Source organism: Misgurnus anguillicaudatus, chromosome 5 (assembly GCF_027580225.2).
Source record: "Misgurnus anguillicaudatus chromosome 5, ASM2758022v2, whole genome shotgun sequence".
NCBI lineage: Eukaryota > Metazoa > Chordata > Actinopteri > Cypriniformes > Cobitidae > Misgurnus > Misgurnus anguillicaudatus.
Genome location: NC_073341.2, coordinates 15630439 through 15651735, shown reverse-complemented (window position 1 = coordinate 15651735; position 21297 = coordinate 15630439). Strand labels below are relative to the sequence as shown.

The following is a 21297-nucleotide window of genomic DNA, read 5'->3' as shown; positions in this document are numbered from 1 at the left end:
AAGGGGGTGGTATTTTTGTAATTCGCCTTGCTACCTACCTCACAAAAGATGCAAAATCTGAACGACCTAATTTTCCACAAGCTTGAAGAAAATGGCTTACCCAAACAAAGTTACTAGGTTGATCTTTTTCACATTTTCTAGGTTGATAGAAGCACTGGGGATCCAATTATAGCAATTAAACATGAAAAAGGTCTGATTTTCACGCTATGACCCCTTTAAAGTGTAAATGCGTTTACTAGAAATATAACATAATGAATTTTGACTTTAAAATTCATAAAAGTTGTGTTTATCTGTGAAGACTAACTTGTTGGACAAAACGTGATAAGTACTGCCTATGGCTGTTGCTAAGCAACACAATGGATGATGATGAAAAACTTCCTGTTTCAGTCTCATTCAAAACTGGAGTGCATACCTTCAACAACCAGCTAAGTGTGAACACGTGTGGAGCACAGCACAATAGAGATTTTCTGGGGTAAAAAAAACAAGAGTATTACACAAGGAGTTGACAGCCTTAGCGCTACATGAGACTGGCATTTCATTCACATTTTAAACTCTAGATTTGCTTCATTCAATGTCACTGCTTTAAATGGCAGCCCATGAGCTGCATTATGAAAACAGGATGCATGCCGAGTGTCATAATAACAGCAATTCTGATATAATGACATATTTTAAAAAGCACTTAAAAAGTTCAAAACAATTTTGTATGAACATTTTTTGGAGTTTATTGCTGTGAACAGTACTGTAAAAGAGCAATTATTGCTTACAGTCATGCTGTTTAGCATTTTAATGAAATCACAAAATACGTCACATATCACCTCCGGTCCTATTGAGAATAAAGGCCAATGATAAACAGCTAGACAATCACACACACACACACACACAAAAAATATGTACCACTCTGGATCTCTGCTTTAGCCATAAAACCAAAATGAAACATTGATTTACATACATTTCAGAAAATCGAAGATAAATAAAAATATCTTACTGCAAAGATACTTAATTTACACACCAAGAGTATTAACAAGTCCAGTTAATATAGCAATACAAAGAAAGAAATGAAAGAAAGGTAAAAGAGGATGTGCAATGGCTTAAAATCTTCTGCTCTGAGATCAGGTTTTGCTTTACACGATCAAATAAATATAACATTATAAGTCCAAACTAGGTCGCCTCTGCTTTATTAAAATTTCTAAATTCTAATAAAAGTCTCTTAGTTGATTGACTGGTTGTATATAAAACTACTGAGTAACAACCCTCCCCACAATATTATTGTGCAAAAGACAATTTTGTCCTATTAATGCCACTTGAAGTGAAATTTTATTATTATTCTTCAAGATCTGATGTGTGTGCAGGTATGAAGAATGAGCAACTTCACAGTTCGCTCTTTATCTTATATCATACCATCAGTCTTATATACTCGCTTGCTTTTTATGTACAATGCTGAAAAGGTAAGCCATTAGGCAAGTTGGCTTCTCCAACATTAAAAGTGACTTTGATATGTAAAAATATTGCCACATAACTACACCGTGTGCAACTCTTTTTTTTCATGTCAATAGAGACGTTGTTCAGGTGCTGATACTTTCTATTCTTTGGTTTCTGGCATCGGGTTTTATTGCTGTTCCACGGGCAGTTTGACGAATGCAATGGCAGCCAGTTCCTTACAAAACTCCTCAAGCACTATTACACCCTTTAACAGTGTCGCATGGTCCACCCTGACAAACACACAACAGACCAAAACATAAAATCACATTTAAAAAATACATTATATACTTTACATTTCTATTTGGTTACAGCATACGAAAAGTTAGTTGTTGTTAAGAATTTGTTATATTATAAATAAATATGTTAAATATTTTAAAAGGTTTCTTAAAGGGATAGTTCAGAGAAAACTTTTTTTTTTTTTTTTGGAAAAACGACTTTTTAGTTTAGACTTTTGGGTTATTTTCTTTTTTTTCTCAGAAAACAACAACAATGAAATTGACTTAAGACACTTATCCACGGTCTGATAAAGGAGGTCTTGAATGTCCCAAAAATATAAATAACACATTTTTGACCAAAAACGAATGCTATGTTTTGCTAACATAATGTCCAGCTGAGCTACAAGATTAAATAATATCATTAGTCGTCGCATGGCTCATTTCAATGCATACAAAAGATCAATGGCAATTTTGCTTAATTCTCCTTTGGTGTTTTACAGAGGAGAAAGTGATACAAATTGATGTGTCAAAACTTTCTGTTTTGGGTGAACTATCCCTTTAAGTAGTGTCAGTATGTGTATTAAAGGTCTTACATAGTCTCCTCCTCCTCTCCCATCAGTTGTCTCCTGATGATCATCAGTCTCTCTGTCACATTAGGGATGTGTTGGATTTGCTGCATGAGCTCTCCTATCACCTTTCACATAAAAACAAATCCCATTGAACACTAAAAATGACTTATGCTTTCTGTGAAACACAAAAATACAGCCATGAATACTTTTCATTGTTAATGCAAGGGCAATAATTTGTCTTAATAAATATCTTTATATGAACAAAAATGAAATTCTTGCTACTGGATAATATCGGATTATTCGACTAGATTAATCTGCACTTATAATAGCTTTCTGCTAAAATGTTTTATATATATATTTTTTATATCAATGATAGTTGATATTTGCCCATAGTTATATATTTATTTCTCTGTGTTCATCTGTTTGTTATTTAAAATGTTAATTCATTTTGGATGTATATCTATTTCTACTTATTCTCACCCCGTGCATATAAATAGCACGCCGAGTCAGAAGGGTTGCAGTTATTTCACAAAGTAAGATGTGATCCTGGATCAATGCTTGAAACTTAACTCAAACCCTAACCATTTTTACCCCTCAAATAATAGTTTGAGAAAAATATTTTAAAAGCCCCTAACCCAATCCCAAACCTAAATCTAAATCTAAAATACGTACACCCTAAACCTGCAATCGGAATGGTTAATGAAAATGTTGATCCAGGACCAAAAATGGCATCATCCTACTTGATAAAACCACGTTCACCTTGTGAAAAGTCGTGCAATACATAAGCCAAACTCCAATTTTGCGTGCACATGATAAGCCAGTCCTTCCTGTTCACTTAATACAATGCATCTTTTTGTGTCGTTTTATATATTGGTTTCTAAATTTTTTCTATTTTTAAATAATTGTTTCTTGGGGTTAGATTTGGGTTAGCATGTCATTTAAGGGAATAAAGTAGTTAAAAAAAAATTAAAAAAAAATTACTCAACCCCATGTCATTCAAAATGTTGATGTCTTTCTATGTTCAGTTGAGAAGAAATAAAGTTTTTTGAGGAAAACTTTCCAGGATTTTCATTGCTTGTCATTAATCGGACTAAACTGCTTTTTGTGTCATTCACCACAACAGCAAAGTGACTTTGCATGACCCACCTTATCCCACTATGTGACCCACAGTTTGAAAACCCTTGCAACTTTAAAGTATAATGTAGTTTATAGTGCTCCTATACATTGTCAGTTTTCAGTATGGCTGGTTCTTACCCTGACAAGAGTTGAGAAGAGGGACCGTGCTCCAGGGCTTAGGCTGATGTAAGGGTCCAGTAAGTACTCATGCAGGTGAGGGTGAGGAAACACAGCTAACTTGGACAGAACGGAGGTCACCTGCAGATTCAGCTCATATGGCTGGCAGAGATAAACAAAGATATACTGTATAAAAGTGTCTTTCATAGATACCATAAGTCACATACAGGGAGTGCAGAATTATTAGGCAAGTTGTATTTTTAGGATTACTTTTGTTATTGTACAACTACAGTGCTCTTGGTCAATTTAAAATGTTAACAAACGCTCAAACCTGAACATTTAAGTAGTAAAAGTGAAATTTTGGCTTTCTTAAGAGAATATTTCTATGTACATCATTATTAGGCAACTATTAGTGTGCAGAATTATTAGGCAACCAAATAAAAAACAAAGATTTCACCATCTCACTTGTTTTTTTTCACCTGTTAAAGTGAGAATAATAAACAAACTCTACATTTACAAAAAAAATTAATAAAAAATATATAAACTCAGTGAACAATATAGCCACCCTTCTTTTCGATAACAGTCACAAGCCTTCCATTTACGGATTCAGTCAGTTTCTTTGATCTGGTCTGAACCAACATTTTGTGCAGCCACAACCACAGCCTCCCAGACACTGTTCAGAGAGGTGTACGGTTTACCTTCACTGTAAATGTCCTGCTTAAGAAGGGATCAAAAGGTCCCAACAGGGCTCAAGCCAGGCGAAGAAGGGGGCCATGGCATTAGTTTTACTGGCCTTTACTGGCCAGCCACTCAGTTGAGTACTTTGATGTATGTGATGAAGCGTTGTCTTCCATAAAAAAGTCTTATCGAAAGATGCAGATTTTTTTCCTGTACCACTGCTTGAAGAAAGCGTCTTCCAAAAATTGGCAGTAGGTCTGAGAGTTGTTTTTTATTTCCATTTTCAACCCAAAAAGATCCAACAAGCTCATGTTTAATAATACCTGTCTGTGCCTGCCTGCCTGTATAGTAGAAGATACTTTCTTCAAGCAGTGGTACAGGAAAAAGTTAGCATCTTTCAAGAAGACTGATTATTTTGTAAGACAACGCTCCATCACATACATCACAAGTACTCGACTGCATGGCTGGCCAGTAAAGGCCTTAGAGATGAAAAACGAATGACATGGCCTCCTTCTTCACCTGACTTAAACCCTATTGAGACCTTTTGATCCCTTCTTAAGCAGGACATTTACAGTGAAGGTAAACCGTACACCTCTCTGAACAGTGTCTGGGAGCCTGTGGTTGCGTCTGCACGAAATGTTGGTTCAGACCAGATCAAGAAACTGACTGAATCCGTGAATGGAAGGCTTGTGACTGTTATCGAAAAGAAGGGTGCCTATATTGGTCACTGAATTTATATATTTTTTATTAATTTTTTTTGTAAATGTAGAGTTTGTTTATTATTCTCATTTTAACAGTTGAAAAAAAAACAAGTGAGATGGTGAAATCTTTGTTTTTTATTTGGTTGCCTAGTAGTTCTGCACACTAATGGTTGCCTAATAATGATGTACATAGAAATATGCTCTTAAGAAAGCCAAAATTTCCCTTCCACTACTCAAATGTTCAGGTTTGAGGGTTTGTTAACATTTTGAATTGACCAAGAGCACTGTAGTTGTACAATAATAAAAGTAATCCTCAAAAATACAACTTGCCTAATAATTCTGCACTCCCTGTATATGGTTAAGATTAAGACTTCTGTCCTACCTGCTCTAGTATGCGAGCAATCCTGTCAAACAGCATTTTAAGGAAGTGCCCTTCATAAAAGTCTGTAGCTGAAGGACTTTCAAGGGTTTTGACAGATTCTGGCCAATTCCACTCCATTGACAAAGCAGTGCATTCTTTTAACTACAGAGACGAAGGACAGGTTTAATGTCATAACAGTGTATTTAAAAGCAAAGTCATTGACAGTATCAATACAAGCAACGTTTATTCAGCATGTCCACGTACCATTCTGTGTGCATCATGAACGTATGTTTCATATCCTGCCTCCTGCACGAGATGGGATGTTTTTGCCTCTTGAGGCACTAAACACAAGAAGCTAATCAAATTAAAAACAAATGAGAAATATTCAAGACATAAACCCTGTGAATCTGTAATAAACAAGTTATATTTTACAGCACTGAATACTGTACAGCTTGAACTAACAACTCATTTGACAATAACAGTCAGCAGGTGCTTGTTAGCGCCCCCTTGTGTTAACCCCAAAATCCACCCTCATCCATTATAACAGACATTAATGTTGCGTTCACACCAGCCGCGGTAGAGGCGTCAAGCACGAGTGATTTCAATGTTAAGTCAATGTAAAGACCCATTTACACTCGTCTGGAGGTCTCGCGGCACGAATGAGACGTTTAGGGCAGCGCGGTAGCACAAATCCGCCTCATTGACGCAAATTGTTGGCGAATGACATAAAATTGTGCTGTGTTAACCAATCAGGAGCTTGCTCTAGTGGTGACGTGATTACAGGAAGCAAGCAGAGTCGCAGAAGCCCCTCCCATGACGCAAATTTCCACGTAAATGACGAGAATTTCACGTGCGAGTAAACTAAAAAAAAACAACGTCCAATTACGTACGAATAGCGTGTTTTGTCAACTCTACCGCGTTTGATGTGAATCCAGCATTAAGTGCATCCCAAGAATAAATATTTTCTAGTGATACCTGTTGACGAAGTCAGCGACTTGTATATCTGTGTTGGGGTTACGTCTCTGTCTAACACTGGGCAGAGAGAGGAGAGTCTCCTGCCCGCCGAATCCACTGTCTTCATACATGTCTGTGAAGAAGGGATCTTCTTCCAGATCGCTAAAAACAAAACAAAATGCTTAAAAGGTTCAATGTTGACTTAAAGAAAAAAAAGAATTTTAACTTTGCATCAACTACTCACTCAGACTCTTCTAAAAGATCCGGTTCGGATCCTTGTCTTTCGTCCCCGCCCCCTGACCCAGGCAGCCTGTAGCTGCGCTTCTCAAGGTTTCGCAGCACCAGATTGGTCAAGATGTGCTTGTTGGGTTTCTGTAGAAGCTCCTCAAACACTCGCAAAGTGGTGATGCTGATCTAACACAGGGAACAAACAACATTGTACAAACACTAATGGTGATACAAACAAAGCACACCTTAATAATCTCTGGTTACCTCATCAGAAATGTGATTGCAGTGTTCAATAAGGCGATAACGGAGGATGTGTGAATGGGTGTCATCTCGCTGTTCGCATTGTGTGTCGCTGCCCAAAAGAAACTGAACAAACTCCTCCAGGAGGACGGGAGAATGTGTGTGACGTAAAGAGCAGGACAGCAGAGCGGTGTGTACTAAAACCCCGACCTCTGACCTGGAGACCAATATAAGACACACACTTGTCACTATAAACATTACAATGGGAATAAAAGTATGAAATATAATGATGTCATACAGCAGCTTTGGACAGATTGTGTCTAATACTCACATCTGAAGAAGATGAGGCTCGATGATTCCCATAAGCCATTGATCGTGAATTGCTTTGGCCATTTTAACAGCAAGTACCTACAGGGAAAACAGAGTGAAATGTGAATCATGGACATTAGCAAATTTGTTTAGGAAAACGTAAAATACATTTTAACTCTTGTTTTGTTTACAGAAACATTTGCTAGGAAGAGTCTGAGTCATGCGCATTACAAATTTAGGTGCTAGGTCCATGGCATGCCGCACGCATTCAGGTCCGTGCAAGAAACGAGACGCGCACATTACAAGTCCAGGTGCGTGTGAGAAGGAATCCACGCACGTTGCAAGCTCTCTCACACAAAGTGAAGCCCACAAACCCTCTGATGTGAGGAAAAGCACGCAATACGCACGTTAAAGTAAAACTATCGCTATCGGTCATGGCTGACAATTGTCCATACACAATAGTATAGGGCTGTCACAATGATTAAATAATTGTCTTGTCGTGATTGTTTGACCTCATCACAATGATTTCAAATCACCGCAATGATTGCACCTCTCTTTATAAAAACACAAGGGGGAGCTGCAGCACCTGTATAAACGAGACAGTATCAGATGGCGCTTTTTGACTGACCGTGTAACGCGATACATTCTAAAGCCATTCAATACAGTGGAAAAAAACTGCATTTCAAGAAATGCTGCAAAACTTTGTTAAGCAGTATGAACTGCCAGGTAAAACATACATTTCCAAAACAGCAATTCCTAATTTAGGGAAGTGAAGGATGCTATTCTTAACGATCTGTAAGGAATTTATTTTTGCAGGCACTACAGACATGTGGTCTTAGTAGGATTGGCTACTATTTGAGGCCTGTTCTGGTATATTTAGTTTATTTGGATTGCATTTTTATTTTCAGTTATTTTTCAGAAACTTTATTGTGTTTATTTCTTATGAAGAATTTTTAGTTTTTGAAAGATATATTCATTTAATAATTAATGTGTATTAAAGGCGGAGTCCACGATGTTTGAAAAACGCTTTGGAAAAGGAGACGGGCCGACTACCAAAACACACTTATAGCCAATCAGCAGTAAGGTGCGTGTCTACTAGCCGACATCCTTGCCGGGTTGTGTATGTGTGGGGCGGGTCAATCAACAGAAGGTCCAGATTCTATTGGGGTAGGGGCGTGTTTGTTTAGGTGATTTCAAATATCAACATTGGCTTTCAAACATCGTGGACTCCGCCTTTAATATTTACTGCAAGGGAAACCTTGCAAAAGATTTAATTTAAATCATCACAACAATGTGTGGACATTATTTCATGAACAAACAAAAAAATAAAAAAAATAAAAATGTCAAAGCAATAAAACAGGCAATTAATTACCATAATTTATTAGACAATTAACCATCAACCAAATTTAATAATCGTGCCAGCCTTACAAAAGTATCATCTATACACGATAGTATCGTATCGACACAACCCTACTGCTCACTATGGACTTAACTTTATTTGAAAATGTCTTACAGTAAATTAATAAGCATTAAATCAATAATCAAGCCAATTATCAAAATTACCACATGATTTACTCAACCTCAAGCAATCTGAGATACTCAGATACTTGTCTCGTGAATCGCTTGAGTCCAAGATGGTTTATTAAAGCAATAAGCCCCACAAAGCAGTGGGGTTACAGTGCATTTTATATCAGCTAAGGGGGTTTTAGGCACGTCGGGACAATGCCCCTTAGCTGTTATAAAATGCACTGTAACCCCACTGCTTTGCGGGGTTTATTGCTTTTATAAAACAGTTACTTCATATGCATAACGTAAGCAGGATTTCATAAAATAAAACACAAATAAGTTGTAATTATATTAGTACAAATATTACTCTTACGACAAACAAAGTAGTAAGAATCAAGTGTGGCTGCAACAGAGCGCAGTTCCCAACCAACATAGACAGAGCAAAGACACAATGAAAATAGGATTAAAGACATTCATCTAAAATATACATTAACAGTTATATCGTGCAACTGTTAAAGTGATAATCAAATATGTGTGGAAGCATGTTTAACTTTAACTCTTTCCCCGTCAGCGGTTTTTTTTTTTAAGTTGCCACCCAGTTTTAGTTTAATGCCTTACAGAAAAATTATCTTCTTTAAATAAACATAAAATATCAAATGAAAGAACAGACCATCTGCTTTTAAACAACAAAAAAAAGTTTCATCCTACCTTCATTTGTTCTCTTATTACATCTCAAATTTTCAGCTTAAAGCGGAGATAATTCCATTTTTGTGAAGAACTTTTGTAAGAGATCAGATTCAGAGCCATGAACAGTCCTACACAGTGTTTTCAGTGAATGCGTCAGTGTTTCAAATGGGTAAGATCGCCATCTAGTGGATAATAGCAGACGTATGAATTTGAGTTAGAAACTCCTCAGGGAACGTTTTCTCTTTATCGACGAGATGACTTAACAATATTTATTGACATTCATCTGGATATCGCCATTAATTGTGCAATTGTAGAAAAATTAAAAATATGATTAAAGACTGTAGTGTTTATTTTCATAAATCAATATGCAGCAACAGTGGCGCAGTGATACTTATATAATGCGGTCTGAACTGTGGGGTTACCAGGGTATTTTATAACGGCTTAGAACGCGTTTCAACCAATCAGAATGAAGAACCAGAACGAGCCGTTTTATAATACAGTTTATAAAGTTTAAATCTGCACATTTTAAATATTTTGAAATCTGGATATTAAATTCTGATTACGACTAAGAAGACCTTTATTAACCTATGGAGCCATGTGGATTACCTCTGTGAAGGATGAATGCATTTTTGGGGGGTTAAAGTCAGAAGTTGTTCCCTGATCCCTGTTTTCTACTGTTATAAAGCTTGGAAGAGCAAGGACATTTACTAAAATAGTAATTTATATGTTTGTCTAAAAGATGATGAACATCTGTATCTCGGATTGAATGAGGTTGAGAAAATCAGGTGGTAATTTTGATATTTGGCTGGAGTAAAACTTTAAGGATTTACATTTATGTCAACTAACTACATGCAGAAGTACAGATAAAACAATCAACACAAAATGGATATTTTTTGTCAAACCTTTGGTGCATCATTGATGAGTTGATTGCAGTAATCCAGAAAGCTGAAGAACCTGTAGATGTGTTCACAGCCACGGAGAGATTGACTCTCCTCTGCACTGTCCTCTGTAAACTGAGTCCTGCCAAACAAACAACAGAGATCAGATCAGTTCAGATGTTTTTCTGAGAAAAGCAGGTGTGCTTTTGTCAGTTATTACTATATCCAGGATAATAAAAAGTAGTGTAAACAGAGGATATACGTGCTTGAATTCAGACACACCTCCACTGTATATTGGGGAAGCTGTTTATATCTGCAGGGTCGAGTGTTGTGGGTATAAGGCAGTAAAGTTCAGTTAATCTTTGAGCGAGTAAGTGACACAGTGGCGTTCTCTCAGCCAGCAGCTGTGCGGTGTCTTCCTGTGGTAAACTGACCAGCAGCAACAAACTCTCCAGAGCTCGAAGGGCAATGCGACTTTTCTGAAAGAAAAGCATGAGCATCTCATTTCTGCAATCATCCTGTGATCTACATGTATTTAAGGTTCACCTTAACTCTAAAGACCTGTTTTAATCTGAGTAAATCTTGCAACAACAAAAAAAACTTGCAAATGAAGTTTAGCACCAAAACTATTTACAATCATTTAAGTATCAGTGGAAGACCGCTAACGTTAATAAGCTTGGAAACCACAACAAACTTATTCTGCCTAAATAAAGTAATGATTAAAAATAAAAATTGAATTGAATTTATAACTAGCATATCTCTTGTTACAGTCCCTGCATTGTAAAATGAAAGTTAGACTTGCAGGGAGTGAACATTTAGACATAGAGAAAAAGTATCAAACGTAGTTTGTGCATATAAGTAAGCTTTTCTTTTACACGTGTGTGAAATCCACTGACGCCAAGTGTGCGTTGCAGACTGTCATTCAGCCGCAGCATTAACGAGTCACATAATCAAGGTTCTAAATTAACACCGCCAACCCACCAAATGCGGGTTCAAATTCATTTTGGCGAGTGTTAATAAAAACTTACTAGCCAGTTTGGCCGGTGATACATGAGGCATTGCATGTATGATACATAAAGCTCTGTTCTCGGTCATTTATCCCTCTGGCAGTACTTCCTACATTTCCCATGAACACTGTGCCGTAATGCTACATGAAGATGTTTCATACGCCAATTGGCTGCGCGCAGTTTGCAGCGAAACCAGCGCGAGAAACCATGGAAACGAACTGAGCGCGTCCAACAGAAAACTAAAAGAAGAAGGAGAAAGAACGGGCAGAGCAGGGAGGATAGACTAAAGACAGGGGTGTCGCCAGACCCCTTTACTGAGGCACGTGCCCCACTGTAAATCTTTTGTGCCCAGGTGTAAATCTCAAGTTTAAATTCTAGTGTATTCCTTTGCAAAGATAATAGTGGCAAAAACAGATCTATATGCAATGTAGTTACCCAATTTACGCTTGTAAAAGCGACGAAGCAGTCGCACTGACGCGTGCACGCATGTATCCATGTCCACGCGCGTGTTTGCGTTCACGATCTGCGCGCGCAACTGCATTCAAAAGGGACGCCACACAAGTGAGTAATTATGAAAACATGACGAGAAGTACGTTTCTAAATAATACTGATAATTTTATTTTGATTCGATCATTATTGGCTTCTGTAGATGGACATCAGAAATGTTTTGTGCAAAGCAGGGAAAGCAGAAAGGAGAGATGATGAGTTTAAGGGAGGTAAGACAAACTACATCCTCACCCTGTCAGGTCTCAAACATTAGAGGAAAATCTCAGGAAAGCCTCTTGTCAAGTTTATAGGATTGCATTGTTGCTGAGAAAATCCACAGATGTATGTGTTATACTGTTCTCTATTTTCAGATATGAAATTAATATTAAGTTTACTAATATTTAACTCTAGGACACTACATAAACAGTTAGCAGTAACTGTGACTGAGATTATTTAGTATAGCAGTCATAAAAAGATGTATAATCATCATTGTATAATGTAGAAAATATTTCTCTGCTGTCAATTTTATGCCATTTATGCCTCCTTAATGTTTTGTTGCGCGTTTCTGAAAAAAAAAAATATCGGCCGATATATCGGATTATCGGTTTTAAAAACCAACAAACATTTGTATCGGCCTTGAAAATCTTTTATCGGTCGGGCTCTAATCCTAATTATTTCTCTCTTTTTGTCCCAAACTCTTCTTGGGTCGTTTGGTTTGCCCATACGCTTACAGGAGCTGTCTTTGCTGACACAACCAGCAGCCAGAGGTGGAAAGTAACGAATTACATTTACTCACGTTACTGTAATTGAGTAGTTTTTTTGTGTATTTTTTACTTTTTTGAGTAGTTTTTAAAATCTGTACTTTTACTTTTACTTAAGTATGTTTTATTTAAAGTATTGTACTTCGCTACATTTTAAATCATATCCGTTACTGAGTAAAAAATATTTTAAAAAGCAAGGTGATAAAGACGCGCAACGGATGTAAATGGGCGGGGCCCGGGGGAACGCGCAAAAAGAACCATGGAGACGGACGAGACAGGCGCGCGCTATTGCAGACCCGCCTCAGTTCAAATCTTATGAAAGAAACCCCTGGTCACATTTAAGCGACCACTTTCCACTGACGCGAAGCGAGTGTTTCATTTCTATGAAAGGTAGGATTCATGCTCTTAAGTACGAAATTGCACGACGCGTTTTTTTATACCATGCGCATTATCTTCTGAGGTCTAGCAGCTTCGCGTCAAGTCAAACACAACTTCAAAACGTCCTCGAGAATGCGGTCATGAGAGAGAGAGAGAGAGAGAGAGAGAGAGAGAGAGAGAGAGAGAGAGAGAGAGAGAGAGAGAGAGAGAGAGAATAAAGTTCATCAGGTACCCAGGTCAGGGAAGCAAGAAGATAATAAACGTGTCAAATGTATATAGACATGGCACTCATCTCATTATATGCTCATTTAAACTATATATAGTTTAATAAAATAATATATGTTACCAGCAATACATCAATTACAACATTACTATAGTGATTGTAGCTGCTGACCACCTTCAAAAGTGCATAACTCACATGTAAAATCATTAAATAATTCCATAAATGTTTCTTACTTTAAAAAAGCTTTTTATTTTATTAACTTTTTGTTATTGCACTTTAATTGTAAAGATGTTCCTACAATTAAAAACAACTAGTTTGAGATGTATATTCCCTTGTCGTTTTTGAACTATACTAGAATCCTCCACCTCTCCCCGCTGTAAAAAAAGTAACTTTTACTCTGAGTAAAGTTAAAATGACTTACTTTTTACTTTTACTTGAGTAGATTTTTAGACAAGTAACTTTACTTTTACTTAAGTAAAATATTATTAAAGTAACTTTACTTTTACTTGAGTACAAAATTTTAGTACTTTTTCCACCTCTGCCAGCAGCAGATGGTAAAGAGTAATCCATAAGTCCATAAGCAAGCGCGTAGCCGACAGACGCTATTCACTAACTTCCGTATTTGTCCACGACACTGTTGTCATGTGGTTTTTACAACAATAAAGACGGTAACAAACGGTAACATGGATATTAACGACATTGACAGTTGACTGACCTGCCCCGTGTCACTGTTTAGAATGGCAATTTTCTCACAATTTACAAGTAGTTGAAAACATTAGAGATTTTATAAGTAATCAGCTGAACAAAATAAATAACACTGGCCTAGTGGTTTTTGGATATTTTACTGCAATATCTTACAAAACACAAAGTCAGGAACAATACTCTAGGAAAAATGTGTGTTCACTTTTATCTCTTATTGTTTGACTTACATTGAGACAGATAGTTTTAAGATCTACTGTAGTGCAAAGATCGGCTACACATCAGATATTTTTCCCCAAAGTTAAAGGAATATCTACTCATTTTCAATATTAAAATATGTTATTACCTTAACTAAGAATTGTTGATACATCCCTCTATCATCTGTGTGCGTGCACGTGGGCGCTGGAGCGCGCTGCGACGCTTCGATGGCATTTGGCTTGGCCCCATTCATTCAGTGGTACCATTTGGAGATGAAGTTGGAGGTGACCAAACACATCAACGTTTTTCCTGTTTGGGACGAGTAGTTGTACGAGCGGGTTTGGTGGTACAAAATAATGCGGGTCACAATGCGGGTCACAAATGTTTTATGACGGCCACCCTTTCTCCATTTATTGTGTATTATTGCTTCTGGTTTGTGCCTTTTAATTCACAGAATTACTACAAAGTACGCTGTGTCTCTCCCGAAAACCTGTGTCCTTTTTTTGTCACATCCATGTATGCATGTATCCCTCATCTTAATCAGAAAACATGAGTATATTTTTCTGATGTCTATACTCTATCAATAAGGGTTTAGAAAAATATAAACAGATGGTTTGATATATTGATAATAAATTCATTCTGAAAATTTCCATCTCCCCCCAGATTTCCCTCTCTTCCTAAAAACGCACTAATTTTGTACAAAACTCATAGATTTAAAAACCTCTGTGTCTCTGATTGGCCAGCTAATCTGTACGTTGTGATTGGCCTGAATACCTCTGACATCAGCCAGAAATGTGATGCTTCTTACCATGTTTAAAAGATTCGGTTGCTAACAGGAGTTAACTTACAGGCTAAGTCCAAAGCGGGAGGAATTATGATAATGTCGGTTTGTCTACATCACCAATCCCATAAAGTAAACTTTTGCCTGCAGTCTGTGTGTTTGTTGTAGTCCAAGAAAAGAGATTTATGTTGGAGACGATAACTCGCGTCATTGTTTACTTTGGGGTTTGTACTTTTGCATATCATTAACATGTACTAATACACACTTAGACACCAAAGCAAATGTAAAATCGTGAATCGGACCATAAGTGCTTTAAGTTTTGACGGCAAATGTCACATCCATAATGCTGGAATTGCTCATATTTTTATTTTATTTTAATTTTCGTGTGCACATTCATAAGTAAAAAAGCACTATGGCATTACTCTGTATTGTTTTTTAATGATTAAGAAACTTAAACCGAGACCTCACCAAATATTAACATCTGAGATATCAGTATTGTTAAAATATTTGGGGAAAAAATTACTTACAAATTTTATTTTATGATAACTCACCTGACATTTCCCCAGGTGTATGAGTACAGGTATAATGCCTTTGACTGTCTGAGGTGAGCTGGAGTGATGAGCTTCAGTCCGGGCAGCACCGGAGGAGGAAGAAGCCCTCTCTGGACAGGAGGGTCCACTGCACCCCTCCTCTAAAGCCTCTTCTGAGGTAGAACTGGACCTCTGCTTCTGAATCTCTTTGCTATCCTTTGTGATAGAGTTGTGATAGTGTTCATTATCATTTTAACCAGCACAAGCAGTTTATATGACTGTCTACACAAGTATAGTCAGAGAAAATACACTGCACAGAAAGAGTACCTCAAGGATGTAGTGGAGGACATAGGGATCTTTCTTCACTCGAGTGCAAACAACAAATAAAAACTGAGATTCCTCTTTCTCTGTCTGCGACTCGGGAAGTCCACATAGTTGAATCAATTTCTAGAGAGGTTAACAAAAGAATGAGAAAGTAAACACTTTTTTGTATCCCTTCTTAATATGCAAGAACAAATATGTGACCCCTCTGTGAAATCTAGGTTAAAGTCTTATAATCCAATAATGAGATTTGGAGCATTTAAGTTTGATTTTACATTGATTTCAATCTTTGACATGAACTTACTCATTCAATATTAAATATATCAAGGTTTAATATTCACAAAATGCTCTACATTATGTATGAAGATTTATGTACACGGTCAACTATGTGGTACTTTCATTACAACCATTACAACTTGCCACACATAGCAACCAATAATTGTACTGTTTGTCCAAACAATGGAAGACATTGTAGCTTAAAAACATTACATTTAAACATTATGTACCGGGATGTATTACAAGTGTTCCCCAAAAACACAACTGGGTATTCGTGTAATTCATACATCAAAGACTTGTGTGACAAATAAAAACACAATTATGAGCTATAAACCAAATCAAAAAAGTGATTGTTTTCAATGTTTAACTATTAAGATCTAAAGAATGAACATTGCCAGCTGTCATACCTGTACAGGTCGATATACGTTGATTAAATGCAGCATAGGTTTTTGGATCTGGCCGAGGACTTTAGAGAAGAAGAGCATGACTTGTTGACTCATGCCTGGAGGATACTACACCAAAGGAAACAAATCAAGAGTAAATACAATATTTATATATCTTTAATCTCTGTGACCTCTCATACCTGTGCTTTCCCTAGTGTGCAAAGTGTCTCCAGTATTTTGTGCTGGAGTAAGTACTCCATACAAGGACCAGTTTCCTCGCCTTCCTGCTTTTCTTCGTACACCAGGATATCCAGCATCTGTTTTAACCTCCATGGGATGTCTGTGTGCTTCACCGGACGAGACTCATCTTTTCATATCACAAAGTACACATACACTGTCACGTCACACATTATGTTTAGATTTTAAGTATAAACACTTCAATATATTTACAATTGGGTCATTCTACAGAAACGTTCAATTTTGGTATGGCAAGATATGTCTTAAAATTGATTTCTTTTTCTAACATTTAAACTTAGACCACATTATTAGATTACGCTTTGACTATATGAGTGCACATAAATGACAGCTTAATGATTTGTTATTTTTTGTGTGCATGTACTTAAAGACTGCATACACCATGTTTTTTTGTAACTGGTGTTCCCTTACTTCTTTAGCAATATTAAAGGTGTTTATGAAATATTTTTTTTTATTTTTTCAGCATTCAGCTTTCAGCAATGATTTTAAAATGATCATCATGTCACATGTAAAAAGATTTTATTTTTTAATGTGAAATAAAAAAAAAAAACAGTAACACCAGTGATGCAACAAATCACCAGTCACTGGTGTTACTGATCTTTACTGGTGTTACTCATAAGGAAGGTAACACCAGTGACAGTAACAACAGTGACAATTTTCATGAAAACTGCATTTTACAAAATTGCTGCTGCAGAGTATCAAACCACATGTTGTCAATCATTGCATACTCACTAAATTAACTCTTTCACCGCCATTGACGAGATATCTCGTCAATTAAGAGAAAACGCTTCCCCGCCACTGACGAGTATTTCCGTCTATCCGCAATCCCGCGATTATCCACCAAGTGGCGCCCTTCCGCAACTTTTAAACCCGGAAGTATTGCCCTATAGCAAGCAGCTGCATGTCCGTGTCTGTTTTAAAGATCGCTCTGAATGGGAACTCTATGAAAAGCCCATCACAAAAATGGAATTATCTCTGCTTTTTACTCAAAATGTGGTGTTTTTGCAGAAACCTACCCATATTCAAAAGCTGATTACAAAACTTAAACCACTGAAGGTAGGATGAAACGTTTTTTTTTATTGAAAGCAGAGGGTCTGTTCTTTCATTTGGTAGATTGAATGTTTATATATTTAAAGAACATTTTCTGGAAGGCATTAAACTTTGGTGAAAATCATGAAAAACGCTGGCACTGGCTGGCAACTTTTTTTTAAAACGCTGGCGGTGAATGAGTTAAGTAGTGTAATCCATTTGTATTCTAGTTTTTTGCAATTCCTAAACAATAAAGGTGGTCATACCAGTGACTTTAACTAAAACCTTCATATGAAATCATGAGATAAATGAGAAGATTTCTGATAACAGAAAAGAGCCAGTGGACTTACCATGGGCTTCTCTTCATAGATCTCCAGAAAATTGAAAGAAGGAAGTCAATTGATGTCATTTAAAAATAACAGCTTTTTTGTTAAACGGTAACACCAGTGACACAACTCCAGGGGACCACTACTTTCATTATATATTTTATAATATTTATTTAGCATTTTGTTTTTTAATGTAATTTAAATCATATATTTGATAGTTATGGACACATTATAGTATTTTAAATGGAAGAAAACACTGTCTTTGATCTCAAAATAAAGCATTTTCCCTCTGTACATGACTGTGGGGACGAGCACTTCTGTGGTGCTTGGAATTCTAATTAATTAATAAAAATCAAATACTGCTACATTGATGGCTAAAGAAGGTGTCATTGTTCAAATAACATGTTGTTTCATTTTAAAATATAAAAAATTGAAACCCTAAAGTGTTTTTCAAGTGTAATGTTTCTGTAAAGGCTAGGGACAGAAAAATTGACATTTCCGTAGAATGACCCAATAACAATCTGCTTTTAATGTGCATTGACAAGGTGTTTATTGTCTGTCTTACCAGTAGTTTCAATGTAATAGTTGGTTATTGCTTTCCAGTGATCCACAAAAGAGTCCAGAAGGTCTATCGAAGGCTCCCTCTATAAAATACATCAGCAAAATCAAAACTACACAGTAATTCACTTCTAATATGCTGTATTTTCTCTAAAATCAACAATGAACCAGATAAATCTCTCTACTGGAAGATGATATGTGGTAAATACAATAGTTTATCAAAGTGAATGCTGCACATTTTGTGGTAGTTTGAGTGCATTACATTGATGTATTTGGCATTAGAGCCCGACCGATATATCGGCAGGCCGATATTAGGCATTTTCCAAACTATCGGTATAGCCATTCATAATGGCCGATAAATGAATATATTAAAAAAACGGACGAAACAGCCTTCGACCATGTCATGAGTGTTGCCGTTGTATAGTTTGTAGTGATGCACCGATGTATCGGCCACCGATATTTATCGGACGATTTTAGATGAATTTGAAACCATCGGCATATCGGCAATAGCACGAGAAAGGCCGATACCGATTGTTTATTAATTAACTGCATAAAGAAATCCATTACATGTAAAAAAATGAGTTGATGTTGTTAATAAAATAAATGCTGAATAGCAAAAACCACCTTTGAAGGTTGTCATGCTGCCTTATTATATTTGTTTTAGCTTAATTTGTGCCTCTCTTATTATGTTGGTCAATTGAATGTTAATTAGATCCATTCCATGTTCAGTAAAAATAATTTGATGCGGAAATAAACTAGCTAATAGACCAACTGTATAGTATTGTATACAAGTGTTTAATATCGGTATCGGACAGAAGTTGTCTGTTTAAATCGGAATCGGTATCGGCCCAAAAAAATCCTATCGGTGCATCCCTTATAGTTTGCCCACCAGAGGGCACTCTACAACCTCCCTGTTGGCAACACTCGTGTATAACGCGTCACACATCAGAGTCGGGCACAGAGAACAACAGTTAAGTGAGTTCATGTTGAGTTGGTCACGAGACAATAAAAGAAACAAATTTCTTTTTAAAACGCATTATCATATTATTTTAGTTAAAACGCATAAATAACTACAAATAACTAATGTTAGGGAAATCTGTTAATGTTTGGTTGCGCGTTTCTAAAATAAAAAACAATATCGGCGATATATCGTAATATCGGATTTTAAAACCAACAAACATTTGTATTGGTACCGGCCTTCAAAATCCTTTATCGGTCGGCTCTATTTGGCATACACTTTTGTTGCTTTTGTCCAAACTGTAATGCATTTCATTTTCAATATGTACATTTCATTTTATAAGTATGTGGGATCGAACCCATGACCTGTGGGATGCGAACCCAATGCTCTATTTACTGAACTCGATGTGTCATATAGCAGACATGGCAAAACTTAAATATTTTCTTTATAACTGTATATAGCACTAACCAAAAATGTGCCAAAGTATTAATTAAGAAGTAAATAAGAACTTTGGACACCATAAAGTCATATTATGGTAGTACAATGATAACCGTTGACTCCCAATCCCATGTACTAGTACTAGTACTTTTTTTTAGATGACATCGCTCAAAACAGCGTGTGTATGTTGTATCAATGCATGTAACAGTCAAATCCTGGTCTTTTCTGGTTTTATGGACTCTGTAAACCTGTCCAGACCTGCATGAATACAACTTCCACGTAAACAACTCTCAAAGGCAAACCCAACACCGTGTGATGTATAAATAATAGCTACTTATACTTCGTATAGTTATATGCTTTACACACCCCATTCATGGAGATAGTAGTAAAGTCTGAGAGACTCAATATACTATTATGTAAAACACTCTTAAAGTAAAGTAGCACACAAGCTAAACCAAACATCGTCATACAAAGCACCAAACTACATGACAACACATTGACAGTTTACTAAATGTCGTATTTTGTTCATACATAGCAAGTAATAAACCGTCTATGACCCATTTTTAAGTTTTAAGGGATCGTGCAACAGATTGCTTATCACGTTAGCTATGCTAAGCTAGCAGGCTAACGTTAGTACAACACACTTGATAAGTCAGTTTCTACTCACCGTTTCCAAAGCCTGCTGCAGAAAAGCCGTAACTTTATTAAACATGTCCATGACTGGATGTCAGCAGAGCTCATTTAAGTCGATGTAATGTTTGGGACATCTTTAGGACATACAGCGCGTGTGTAGTTTGTAAACTGTTTACATGACTGGTTGGCTCCTGGCTGCATTAGCGTGCGCGTGTAAACACTGACCCCTACTGACAGAATAACGAACAACACGAGGCGAGCTTAAAGGAAAACACCATTATTCAATTTTCTTTAATCCATTATAATTTAATTTATTTAACCATTTACTATGTTACTGGTTTCTGTGCTGATCCTTACATAAGTGTAGCCAAGTTTAAGTTTTTGAATCAGTATGTTTTTATAATCACATTATTTATCTAACAAATGCTTAAATTAAATGTTAAAATGTTTATTATGTTAAACATAACAAAATATACTAGTCAACATTTGAAGTGGATAAAAAAAGTTTATCAAAGTTGTCCTAAAACAAGAATGGGTATTAGGGATTGGTTTTATGTAAACTTTTATTAAAGGTTTTGATCCACTTCGAATGTTGACTAGTGTATATAGATTAATATATATTTGGGAGGGGGCCCTCACCAAAGGTTCATCATATTTGTGGGTCCTTGCTTGGCATGAATAAAGTTTAAAAAACCCTAAGTAAAGAATAAAAAGTTGTAGCATTGAGCTCAATATCAAATAACTAAATATGTCAAGATGAATGTCATCTATAATATAATACAATTGCTGACCCTTTCTAAAAGTAATACAGATTTAGATTTTTTATTTTACAATATATTTTTGCTGTTTCGTGCTATTAAATGCTATAAGCAGTAGGGATGCACTGAAATATCATCCGCTGATATTTTTTTAAAGAATTTGAGGTAAATTTGAAACCATAATATCAGCTATAGCATAAATAAAAGTAATTGATTTATTAATTAAATGTAAAGGCACTAAAAGTTGTATGTTCATGACAA

At 36.3% G+C, this 21297-nt stretch overlaps 1 protein-coding gene across 1 annotated transcript; it reads right to left on the bottom strand.

Annotated features, from left to right (window-relative positions):
• Positions 1–1281: 1281 nt before the first annotated feature.
• On the bottom strand, positions 1282–20502 carry fhip2b (FHF complex subunit HOOK interacting protein 2B). Its single transcript, XM_055167271.2, has 17 exons — positions 20313–20502; positions 18257–18335; positions 16282–16448; positions 16106–16210; positions 15429–15548; positions 15123–15317; positions 10321–10517; positions 10063–10180; positions 6990–7066; positions 6683–6875; positions 6435–6604; positions 6212–6352; positions 5501–5591; positions 5258–5398; positions 3518–3658; positions 2288–2388; positions 1282–1709 (listed from the first exon to the last, which is right to left on the bottom strand). The coding sequence occupies exons 1-17, from the start codon at positions 20361–20363 to the stop codon at positions 1607–1609; spliced, it is 2190 nt and encodes a 729-aa protein (XP_055023246.2). The 5' UTR covers positions 20364–20502; the 3' UTR covers positions 1282–1606.
• Positions 20503–21297: the final 795 nt, after the last annotated feature.

What these genes read in the sequence shown, in the direction of transcription:
- fhip2b (XM_055167271.2), bottom strand. Translation starts at nt 20,363, where the DNA reads ATGGACATGTTTAATAAAGTTACGGCTTTTCTGCAGCAGGCTTTGGAA. An exon ending in GCACACTAGGGAAAGCACAG is followed by an intron (nt 16,211 to 16,281) that starts GTATGAGAGGTC and finishes CCTTTGGTGTAG; the next exon opens with TATCCTCCAGGCATGAGTCA. An exon ending in ACGTATATCGACCTGTACAG is followed by an intron (nt 15,549 to 16,105) that starts GTATGACAGCTG and finishes TAACCTCTCTAG; the next exon opens with AAATTGATTCAACTATGTGG.